The sequence below is a fragment of the Danio aesculapii genome, chromosome 7 (genome assembly GCF_903798145.1).
Source record: "Danio aesculapii chromosome 7, fDanAes4.1, whole genome shotgun sequence".
Lineage (NCBI taxonomy): Eukaryota > Metazoa > Chordata > Actinopteri > Cypriniformes > Danionidae > Danio > Danio aesculapii.
The window spans coordinates 13,890,598-13,903,772 of NC_079441.1; the positions used below are offsets into that span (position 1 = coordinate 13,890,598).

Consider the following 13,175-nt stretch of genomic DNA (forward strand, 5'->3'; position numbering starts at 1 on the left):
ACAACTCAGAGTCATTAAATGGCCATTGAGAAGGAAAGCACCTGACTTTTATTGAGCCTATAAATCTAGTGAGGAGTGGAGAGAGGTTCTGCGCCTCAGAGAGTGGTTTAGAGACTAAAGACTGCTGGTCCAGACCCACACAATAGACTTTTCCTTCCTGATTAACTATTAACAGCTTCAGCACTGGATAACTTATTAGGGGCCAATGATGAGGGCTTCGGTAAGAGCACTGGCCCTTCACTCGTCTACACTTGGATGGACAGGCTCTAGTGGCGTGAAAGTGTGCGTGTGTGGGTGTGTGTGTGTGTGTTGTACTTGTGTATGTGGTTTACGAGGACTGTATAATGACATATCATGACCAGCATAGAGGTTGTAATTAGGTACAAAGAAGCAAGGTTACTGTAATCAGATTACTTTTCCACTGAAAAGGGAAGTAAAGAATCTATTTCAATTACAATTTGAAATATTTTATATATTTGGTCTTATTTTCTATAACTATGACCTTTATTCATCTGTCTATTATTCATCTGTTATTCATTCATTCTGTGTTTTTACTTCTTATTATAGTATATTTTACTGTATTTAATAATGTAATTTAATAATTTACATTAAATAATGATACTATGGTTAAGGACTGCACATAAATAAAGCACAAAACAAAACAAAAACATAAAATACAACAATAATACTATAATATTAAATAAATAACAAAACGCATACAAAAAAACAAAAGCACAAAACCAGCACAAAAAATATTAAAATCAATTAAAATATAAAAAAATATATCTAAAAAATCTAAGAAAATAGGAAAGTATAACTTCAAAAATAAACAAAATACAAAGCAATCTGTACAGACCAATCGTGGACATGAGTTCAAAACATGGACCATATTCACTGCATTGAACGGTGTATGGACAATTTGAAACTTGTAATGTAATAAGGTTACATTGCATAATGTACTTATTTAAGACTGCACATAAATAAAGCACAAAACAAAACAGAAAAAATTTAATAATAATAATAAGTAAAATAATACATAAATAAATAAACACAAAACACAACAAAAAAAAACAAAAGCACAAAACCAAAATAAAAAAATTCAAATTAATTTAAGAATTAAAAAAATACAAATAAAAAAATACAACATGAATAAATAAATCTATAAAATAATATAATAAAAAAATAATAATTATAAAATAAACACAAAACAAAACCGTCTGTACAGACCTACTCAACTCAACTCAAACACAAAACAAACAAAGTTGGACATGATAGAGGAGGTAAATGGTTCAAAAGAAGTCACTTAAAATGGTTAAAAATGGCCCCTGTTGAAAATCTTTATTCGTCTAAAATGGTCTGTGTTTGTTCTTCTTATTATACTCAATATTTCACTGCATGAATGGTTATGTGATAATTTGAAATGTGAAACTTGTAATGTAATAATATTACATTGCATATGTACTTGGTTAAGCACTGCACATAAGTAAAGCACAAACAAACTAAAAATGTAACTAAAATAATAATAAAAAAATACTAAACACAAACAAAATAAAAAAATTAATTAAAATCGACTAAAAACGTAAAAGAAAATGACAAAAAGTAATAAAATGATAAAAAAATATATAATTATAAAATAAACACAAAAATAAAAGCAAAAAACTAACAAAGCAAGGACATGAAAAGAGAAGGTGAATGGTTCAAAGAAGTCAATTTAAATGGTTAAAAACCTTTGGAAACCTTTATTTATCTATCTAAAAAAGGTCTGTGTTCTACTTATTATACTTCCATTTTTCACTGCATATGAACAGTGTATGTGACAACTGAATGTGAAACTTGTAATGTAATAATGTTACGTTAAATAATGTACTTGGTTAAGCACTGCACATAAATAAATAAAGCACAAAACAAAACTAAACATTTTAAATAAAATAAATAAATAAAAACACAAAACACATACAAAAATCAAAGCACAAAACCAAACAAAATAAATAAAATCAATAAAAAAATAAAAACAAAACAAAAAATTTTATAAAATGATAAAAAATAAATAAACAGACAAAACAGTCTGAACAAACAAAACAAAACAAAACAAAACAAAACAAAACAAAACAAAACAAAACAAAACAAACAAAACAAAACAAAAAACAAAACAAAGTTACATTAAATAATGTACTTGGTTAATGCACTGCACATAAATAAATAAATAGAATAATAAATAAATAAATAAATAAATATAATAAATAAATAAATAAATAAATAACAAAACAGTTTAAATAAAATAATAATAATAATAATAAAATAAACACAAAACATACAAAAACAAAGTACAAAACAAAAACAAATATTAAAAAAATAAAAAAATAAAACAAAATAATAATAATATAAACACAAAACAAAACAGTCTGAACAGATCAACTAAACAAAACAAACCAAAACAAAAAAACATGATAAGAGGGAGGTACTGGTTCAAAAGAAGTAACTTAAAATGGTTAAAATGGCCCTCTTGGAAACCTTTATTCATCGGTCTGTCTGTCTGTGTATTTACTTCTTATTATACTCTATATTTCACTGTATTTGAACGGTGTATGTGACAAATAAAATTTGAACGGGAAACTTGTAATGTAATGATATTACATTGAATATTTACTTGTTTAAGCACTGCACATAAATTCAACAGGCTGTATAAACATTTCATTTATTTCGTTGCCTTGTACTTGTACATGTGTGATGACAATAAATTGAATCTAATAAAATAGATTGTAAAATGCACAATGTAAATCAGACAAATGTACCTAAAGGAAAGGTTTGATTTAATCAATACAATGCTTGAGAAACCATTAAATGAGTGAGAAAGTTCCACTCCGAAAAATACTATAGAGATATACAATATTGTAAATACATACACAGCGAGATAAATTGTGCTGCAAATGTAAACGCAGTATTTTTGCTGTAACTGATTTAAAGTAAGTTACTGGCGAACTGCTACAAGTAAGTTACTGTAGATTCTACAGTGTTGATTTTAACCAACATCCTAGAGTAGTTATATTTCCCAAAGACAACGCAGCATCTACATGATTTCTGAGTGAAACCATCAAAGCAGTATATAAACTACCAATGAAATTTAGACATTAAACAAGAACTATATTTATGAGACGCCAGAGTGTTTGAGGTTATTCTGGGAAGAGGTGCAGCTGAAAATCAATAGTTTCAACCTTTTAAATTGACACTCAATAGCTCTGAAAAATAAACAGGAACTAGTGAAGCACAGCTAATGCGGACATCAATTCATAATCATGACCTCCTAATATGTGCAGTGGCTCAGGAGACAAGCGGGAGGGAAATGAAATTAGCAATTATGAGGAGTCGTTTTAAGCACCTAGCCCTGCTCGCCAATAAAACTAACAGACTTTAAAGGGACGGTTAATCCTAAAATGAAAATATACTCACCATTTACTCCACCATTCAAGGGGTTTCAGACTTTATTTCCTTCTGATGAACACAAAAGAAGATATTTAGAAGAATGCTGGAAATCGGTAGCCTTTGACTTCCATCGTAGGAAACACTGGGAGTCAATGGCTTTCAGTATCCAACATTCTTCTAAATATCTTCTTTTGTGTTCAACAGTAGCTCGTTTTAGAATAAGTAAAGAGTGAGTAAATTATGTCAATTTTCATTTTTTATAGAACTATCCCTTTAAGATAAAGGATGCATGAATATGTGATAGAAAGATGAAAAATATACTTGAATAAATGAGGCGAACCAGACTAAATATGAACATAAGTTATATAAAAGGAGATTATTGTAACTTGTGGCATTGTGATTTAATTATTGTGGACTCACCTCTATGGTGAACTGTCTTCTCTTGAGTTTGAAGGCCAGGTCTTTTGTGTCAGGGACTCAGAGGTCAGACAGTTCAGACGGGGAAACTGACGGACATACAGGAGACCTGCCAAGCACGCAAGTTAATAAAACTTAATCTGGAGATTGTATTAGCATGCTGGATGTATAAACGGTATATAACGAAACAAAACAAAACAAAAATAACAATAATAATAAAAGCACAAAAAAACAAAAAAACACAAAGCATAAAAACATTAATTAAAAACAAAACAAAACAAAATATTAAAATAAATAAACAAAATAAAAAATAAACAAAACAAATAAAAAAAACGGATAAAAAATAAGATAAAATAAAATATAATATAAATAATAATAAAAAACAAAAAATGTAATAAAAAATTATAAAATAAAAAGTATTAAAAACACACACAAAAAAAAATTTATAAAAACAAAGCACAAAACAAAAGCAATTAAAATAATAAATAAAAACAAATCAATAATAATAATAGTAATGAAAAAACAAAGCCCAAAACACATATATATATATAAACACAAAGCACAAATAAAAAAAATTGTTAAAAATACAAAAAAATACTAAACAAAACTAAATATTAAAATGAATAAAAAAACAAAACAAAAAACAAATAAAACAATTGATAAAAATAATATAAAATAAAAAAATTATAATAATGAAAAAAAAGTAAAAATAATAAAAAAAGCACAAAACAACAAAAAATATTTAAAATAATAAATAAAAACATATCGAAAATAATAAAAATAATAATGAAAAAACAAAGCCCAAAACATATATAAATAAATAAATATATATATATATATATATATATATATATATATATATATATATATATATTATATATATATATATATATATATATATATATATATATTATATATATAGATATATATATATATACACACAACACAAAGCACAAAATAAAATAAAAAAATTAAAATACAAAAATAACTAAACAAAACTAAATATTAAAATGAATAAAAACCAACAAAAAACAAATAAAACAATCGGTAAAAAATAAAATTAAATAAAAAATTAAATAAAAGTAAAAACAATAAAAACATATAGCACAAAACAACAAAAAATAATTAAAATAATAAATAAAAACAAATCAAAAATAATAATACTGAAAAAACAAAGCCCAAAACATCTGTACAAACACAAAGCACAAACTATTAAAATACAAACAATGACTAAACAAAACTAAATATTAAAATGAATAAAAAAAGAAAAAAAAAACTAATGAAAAAGATAAAAATAAGATAAAATTATATATATATATATATATATATATATATATATATATATATATATATATATATATATATATATATATATATATATATAATGAAATAAAAAAAAATCAAAACACAAAGCACAAAACAACAAAAATATTTAAAAATAAATAAATAAATAAATTGAAACAAAACAAACACTACATTTTATGAATGCAAATAAATAAATAAATAAATAAAACTAAAAAACTAAACAAAACAAAGAAAATTAAAAGAATAAACAATAAATAAATAAATTAACAAAAAAGAAAACTAAAATAATGGACATGATAAGAGAAGATAAATGGTCCAAAGAAGTCGATTAAAATGGCTCTGTTGGAAACTGAAGGTTGAAGGCTGAAGGATTCGAAACTGTGTCCAAATAAAATCTTACTGAAAGTATTTTTTTGACAAATCAACTTTGAAAAACGACATATTTAAATTGTTTTCAGTCAGATTTCTCAAATGTTAAATATTCACATAATATTTATGATAAATATGCACGTTTTATACCAATAAACTTGTATAACTTTCTTAAATTTACCATTTGAACATTCATTCATTTTCTTTTTGGCTTAGTCCCATTATTAATCAGGGGTCACCACAGCGGAATAAACCGCCAACTTATCCAGCATATGTTTTAAAGCGTGGATGCCCTTCCAGCTGCAACCCAACACTGGGAAACACCCATACACTCTTTCATTCACTCATACACTACGGCCAATTTAGCTTATTCAATTCACCTATAGTGTATGTCTTTGGATTTGTGTGCGAAACCAAAGCACCCGGAGGAAGCCCATGCCAACACGGGGAGAACATCCAAACTCCACACAGAAATGCCAACTGACCCAGCAGGGGCTCGAACCAGCAACCTTCTTGCTGTGAGGCAATCGTGCTACCCACTGTGCCACCCAACCGCAATTTAGTTAATTCGATCCACCTATAGCCCCACCGTGACGCCCTACCATTTGAACATATATATTTAGGAATATTTCTAAAGCATTGCTGATTTAACATGCAGTATAATCACTGATCTAACTAAAACATATCAATCATTTCTGTACATTTCTGAGAGTTAACTAGTTTTAATGACATTTTTCTTGAATTGCAATGAAATTAAAATCCATTTGTTTGAGCTAATTATTGCTAAATAAATATAGCACTTCGGACTACACAGTTTCTTCCCGTAGCAAACATTTTTTTTTGCTTATTACACACTTAAACAGAGCACATCTTTCATTGTCTGCTGAGTTCTGCTGCGATCACCTTTCACACTGGCCACTATAGCATTGTATCAACCATTATTTTATTAGCTGCACCAATGGGCAGAAACCAAAACAAACGAGAACGGCATGAGAGAGAAAGAGAGAGAGAGAGAGAGAGAGGAGGACGGGGGGAAAACAAGGTCAGGCGGCACAGAGGCATGATGGGAAGACGGAAAGCTTTTTCGCCCTCCATCTCTCTTTAATTCCTCCCTCCATCCACTTCTCTCTTGTAGAAATGTGACATTAAGAGAAGCACTGAAGACCAGGATGAGAGGATGTGTGTCGTGTGTGTGTGCTGCGTTTGTGAATGTATGTGCGTGTGTGTGGGAAGGGGGGTATGGTGGGCTCTGTGAGTAAGTGTGTGTGTGTGTGTGTGTGTGTGTGTGCGCTAGGTTGATTTTGCTGGAGTTGATTCGCTGTGACAGGACTCCCAACATGCTTTGTGCTGTGGACGCGGCACAGAAAAGAAAGAAAGAGTGGCCTCATGTACATCTACACAGACATTGTGGTCTAGAAGACCTTATGGCAAAGCAAAATACAACAAAATGTAAAAAAATCATTTATTTTAAACCTTACATTTTAATTTATTAGTGACTTTATGAGCATTTTATGAGGATAAACTATTTAAGAACTAATGAAATGTAAACATTCAGCATGTAAAATATTTTTTTAAAACATAAGCCGGATAAAATCTAATTTACAGAACATTTGAAGAGTTCAGATTCACTTTTATGGCAAGTAATGGGTTATTTTCATAACTTTTAACATGAAATAACTGAATATAAACATAAGAGGCTGAGAAAAATGTACATTCTAGAAGAAAATTCAAGATGGCAGTTAGAGGTTTTTGCATCTGAACTCTTCATATATCAAATAACGCCACGTAAAAATGACAAATTGAATTTTCTCACAAAACAAAAACAATCATAAATGTAGTAACTTGTGACAGAAAAATCTAATTTATTCACAAACATAAGTCAAGGAAGGTAACGGAGATAATTAAAGAATCAACTCATGAAATGTCAACAATCAGCATCTAATTTGTTTATAAACATGAAAGCTAGAAGAAATGAACAACATGAACATGAATAACTTTAGAAAATAATAATAATAATAATTAACATATCATAACATATCATAATAAACAATAATGATAGGATATCATATGAATAATGATATCATATAAATACGAATAATGATCATAAATAATAATATTTTAAAACAGCATCTTAAAACAGTCATGATAACTATTTACACACACACACAGTCAAGGCCAAAATTATTCATTTCCCTGGGAAATTCAGATTTGAAGTTAGTTTTATTAATATATTATAATAATAATAATTCCTTACATAAAGCTACTTTTATTCAACCAGCAAGTTTTTTTGACTGTAAATGACACTGGTTTCTACCAAAAGATGTACAAGAGGCATCATTGTGGATTTTTTTTTCTCTATTAAGTCAATCAGTCCGTGACCAGCAAGGTTGTTGCTTTTACCACAATTTTAGCCAGACGTGCATGCTTCTAAAGTGGATACAGGACATTTTTTACTGTATCAGACTTGAAATGCTGAGATGCTTACTCTCCGCCTCACTAGATTCCTGTTTATAAGATTTGGGATCCCTGTAACAACCCTGGGCAACCTGTAACATTTGTCAATTTATTAAAAAAAAAAATTCTTTTTAAATATTATTTTGGCTCTGTGCTTAGCACGGTCGCCTCACAGCAAGAAGGTCACTTGTTCGAATCCCGGCAGTTGGCATTTCTGTGTGGAGTTCGCATGTTCTTCCCATGTTGGCCTGGGTTTCCTCCGGGTGCTCTGGTTTCCCCCACAGTCCAAAGACATGCGGTATACTGTAGGTGAATTATTAGCCTTCCTGTTTATTTTTCCCCCAATTTCTGTTTAACAGAGAGATTTCTTCAACACATTTCTAAACATAATAGTTTTAATAACTAATTTCTAATAATCCAGCAATATTTTATCTTTGCCATGATGACAGTAAATAATATTTGACTAGATATTTTTCAAGATACTTCTATAAAGCTTAAAGTGACATTTAAGAGCTTAACTTGGTTAATTAGGTAAACTAGGCAGGTTAAGGTAATTTGTTTGTAATTTGTGCGTGTGTGTGTAACGCATCTAAGTACTGTAAACAAATAAATAAATACTTAGATGAAATCATGTGATGTGGTTAGTGTTTGTAAGCCCCACCCCCTCTGGCCATTCTGTACACACTCGGAAAATGAGAGCAAGAAAGAAGCAGGGCAGGGGGCGGAAATGAGGAGGGAAAACTGTAAACACACTGACCTTTACAGGAGGACACACACACAAAACACATGAAAAGATAAAGCAGGCACCACCAATACCAGACACTGAAAATAAGCTTAAAAAAAGCATAAAAAGGTGCCCCCCCCCCCAAAAGGTGCTCCCATCTCCTCCATTCATTCATTTTCTTTTCGGCTTAGTCTCTTTAATAATCAGGGGTCGCCACAGCGGAATGAACCGCCAACTTATCCAGCATATGTTTTACGCAGTGGATGCCCTTCCAGCCGCAACCCATCTCTGGGAAGCATCCATACACACTCATTCACACATACGGACAATTTAGCCTACCCAATTCACCTATACCACATGTCTTTGGACTGTGAGAGAAACCGGAGCACCCGGGGAAAACCCACGTGAACGCAGGGAGAACATGCAAACTCCACACTGAAACGCCAACTGACCCAGCCGAGGCTCGAACCAGCGACCTTTTGCTGTGAGGTGACAGCAGTACCTACTGTGCCACCGCGTTGCCTCTCCTCCTTCAGACAGCATTAAAATCAGATTTTCTCAATTATGTTATATAGTTTATTATAATATATATATATATATATATATATATTTTTTTTTTTTTCATTTATTTAAAGGATAACCCCTTCAGACACAAACATCTCATTTTCAAGTGGGTCCCAGGGTTTCATCAAGTCAAATTTAAGACTTTTTAAATTTGGACTAAACACTAATGACTATTTCTATTGGCCCAATGGAATTTCTTTTTTTTTTTTTTTGCTTGCCACCAAATGCTATTATCTCTTAGCAACATATTTTAATGTGTCAAAACAAGAATTATTGTCTTATTGTGTGTAATTTTAAATAAAATTATTACTCCAGTCATTATTGCTTTTATTACTATTAACATTATTAATAAAAATAAAATAAAATAAAATAAAATAAAATAAATAAATAAAATAAATAAATAAATAAATAAATAAATAAATAAATAAATAAATAAATAAATAAATAAATAAATAAATTAATTAATTAATTAATTAATAATAATAATAAATATTAGAGTGATTTCCGAAGGATCATGTGACTCTGAAGACTGGAGAAATGAACTGAAAATTCCTCATTAAAATAAATTCACTGGAATAAATGATTTATTTATATTATAAACTACTTTTGAACAATATAGTGCAACTTTATAGTGCAATAACATTTCACAATTTTACAATTTGTACTGTATTTTGATGAAATAAATGCAGCCTTGGTGAGCAGGAGAAGCTTATTTTAAAATATTTTTAAAATCCTACTCACCCCAAACTTTTGACCGGTAGTCTATTTGTTGACTTTTGGTCAGAATTGATTGTGTGTAACTTTTATTCAACCTAATGTGTTTCTGCTATAAACCCTTAAATTTCATGCTTATTTATAAATATTATGTTTACTCCCCTTTACTGTAAATAGTGTTTGTATGAATGAAAGATACGGTAAAGGGATATATTGCTCTGTTATTATCATGAGGAGCTGTGCAATTTTAGTTTTCTTTCCCTGATAAGGGAATTTAATGGACCCTTTTCACAAGACTGTTATGACACGTTTAACGGTCATCATAATCTTAAATCTTTAAAAGTTTTTAATATTTAGATTTTTTAAAAATCGTATGAAGATGTACATGCATTAATGAATGTATAATATCATCTTTGCATCAAATTACAAAAAAATGAATGAGCGCTTATGCAAGGTGTTTCTAATGAAGCGTCTATGAAGCTGAGAGTAATTTTGACGTTATTTTGTCTTTAGTCTCACACTATTGTTTTTCCTTTTTCTGAAAGCCTTGATAACACCATCGTGGAGTTTTGCTTTTATTATTTCAGCAAATAGAATTGTAGAAAAGTTATTTGTTGTACTCTCCCATTCACTGAGCTCTACGTTTACCCAGCTATGATGTCTCCACTACTGAGAAACCCGGAAATGTGAAAAGGGTCCATTTGGAGAAATTGCTGTAAAAACATGTTTAACAGCTATTGTAAAGTGTATCTCTTTGCAATTGTAATTTTAAAATTTTTTTATTGATATGGATTGTTGGTTAGTGAATGGATGTCGGCCCGATCGGTTAGCTTTAGTAGGACAGAGGAAAATCAAGGTAACTGATATCATTATATGGATTATTTAACATAATATGTGGTATATGCAAGTTACTCAAAATCCCACATTTTTAAGCCTCAAGTTTCTTTTATTTGTTAAAAAGAAGATATTTTAAAGAATGTTGGTTGCTAGCACCCGTTACTTCCATAATATTTATAATAACCTCCATAACATGATGAAATAATTATCGTTTTTGGGTGAACTATCCCTGTAACATCATATATATTTATATTAGACAATGGATACACTGGTTTCGTTTTCTAATTGGATTAAAAATGATTAAAGACACACAACACAATATTCCAGATAATTTAAGACTTTTTAAGGCCTATAATTTAGTTTTTGAAATTTAAGACATTAAGACTTTTTAAGGCCCGGTGGACACCCTGGAGTCCCATAAAGACATGACATAAGACAAAGCAAACTAAAAAAATACATTTACAACACCGAATTTATATGTGTTTTTTGCCATTTTTACTATTTTGTAAGTGTATTTAGATTTTCCACATGCTTTTATGGTTAACATTTTAGTTTACATAATAAAATTTAGTCCTAACATTCTGTTTTTTTCCTTTAAATCAGATTAAGTGTTCGCCATGTGGTTAAAAGATTAAAAAAAATATATCAAACGAATAATGGTCCATTAGTTAATCTATTTACTAGCATAAACTAAGCATTAATAATCTTGCAAAGCATTTCTTAATCATAGTTCATTATTTACTAATGCATTATTAACTAACTGCAAGCTCTACCAAACGGATGACCATATTTTGATTGTTTTAAATAATGACTGTTAAGGTCACTTAAAGAGTGACTGTTTTAAATAATGGTTTACACACACACAGCAGTGTTGGTTCACAAAAAAAAAAAAAAAAAAAAAAAAAAAAAATCAAACATGGATCTGTTGCACACTATTACACTTGATATTGGTCAGGCCCGGATTGGCTAATCGAGACGACTGGGAGAATTCCCGGTGGGCCAGTCTGTTTTTTGGCCGCGAGGGCGGGTGTCCCTAGCTGCTTGCACTCTCAGCAGTCGCACTTTTTTCCTTTATTTATTCATTTGACCATAGCCTCTCTCTTTTTATTCATTATTTTGACGCAGCTCCGCTCTTTTAATTTATTTTCTCGCAGCCCCATGAACAAAATGCAGCCAGCAGGTTAATGATGACGTAACTATCATTTGACCCCAAACAGCGGCACCTTAGTGAATATAAGAGTTTGAATAATTAATATTAATGAATATTACACCTGCTTAATGAAAATCAGATGATTCACTGTATTAATAAATCTGACAAAACTTGATCAGAAATCTAAAAAGGGGAGAAAAAGATTAAGCCATCAATAGAAAGTATTATTTTTTATTCCAGACACATCAGCGTAACAGCGCCATTGTGGTGCAGTGGTCAGAAACTCACCTAAGTAATTATTATTATTACTTTCCCTTTTTATTGTTAAGACATATAATACTGTTTGGGTTGTTGAACATTTGAAGTTCTAAAGCAGCTGTTTTCTTGAAAAAGACGTGATCGTGTCATTAGAAACTGAATTGGAAATTACCTTATTTTAATATAGTCAGTTGTGAACTGAGGTGGGCCAGTCTAAGGCTTGAAACTCCAGGGCTGAAAAGGAGTCCCACTCCGGCCCTGATATGGGTTTTATTGCGAAAAATAAAAACATCAAGTGAGAATCTGAAATATTTTGTCATACTTCAAAAAATAAACATTTTTCAAAAAGAGTTCAAAAATGTTTTATTTTGATTATGTTTTTAAATAAATTGGTCTTGCACTTCATATTTTCAGATTTTTTACAGTATACAATTGAAGTAGGAATTATTAGACCACTGGTTTATTTTTTTACCCCAATTTCTGTTTAACGAAGGGAAGATTTTTTTTTCAACACATTTCTAAACATGATAGTTTTAATAACTCATTTATAATAACTGATTTATTTTTTGATGATGACAGTAAATAATATTTGACTAGATAGTTTTAAGACACTTCTATACAGCTTAAAGTGACATTTAAAGGCTTAACTAGGTTAATTAGGTAAACTAGGCAGGTTAGGGTAATTAGGAAAAAAATTGCTGAAAGGGGCTAAAATTTTGACCTTAAAATGTTTTTTTTAAGTGCTTTTATTCTAGCGGAAATGAAACAAATAAGACTTTCTCCAGAAGAAAAAAATATTATCAGACATACTGTGAAAATTTCCTTGCTCTTTTAAACATCATTTGGAAAATATTTAAAAAAGAAAATACATTTCAAAGGGGGCTAATAATTCTGACTTCAACTGTATGTACACTGTAAACCCAAAAAGTTAACTCAAACCATTTGAGGACACCGATTGCAACA

At 29.8% G+C, this 13,175-nt stretch overlaps 1 protein-coding gene across 1 annotated transcript in view; it reads right to left on the reverse strand.

Moving 5' to 3' along the window:
• The window catches only part of elp4 (elongator acetyltransferase complex subunit 4), a 139,653-nt gene that overhangs the window by 52,537 nt on the left and 73,941 nt on the right, over window positions 1-13,175 (reverse strand). The window contains 2 exon segments of the mRNA XM_056461074.1: window positions 3,841-3,896; window positions 3,899-3,946. Coding sequence (XP_056317049.1) covers window positions 3,841-3,896; window positions 3,899-3,946 — 104 coding nt within the window.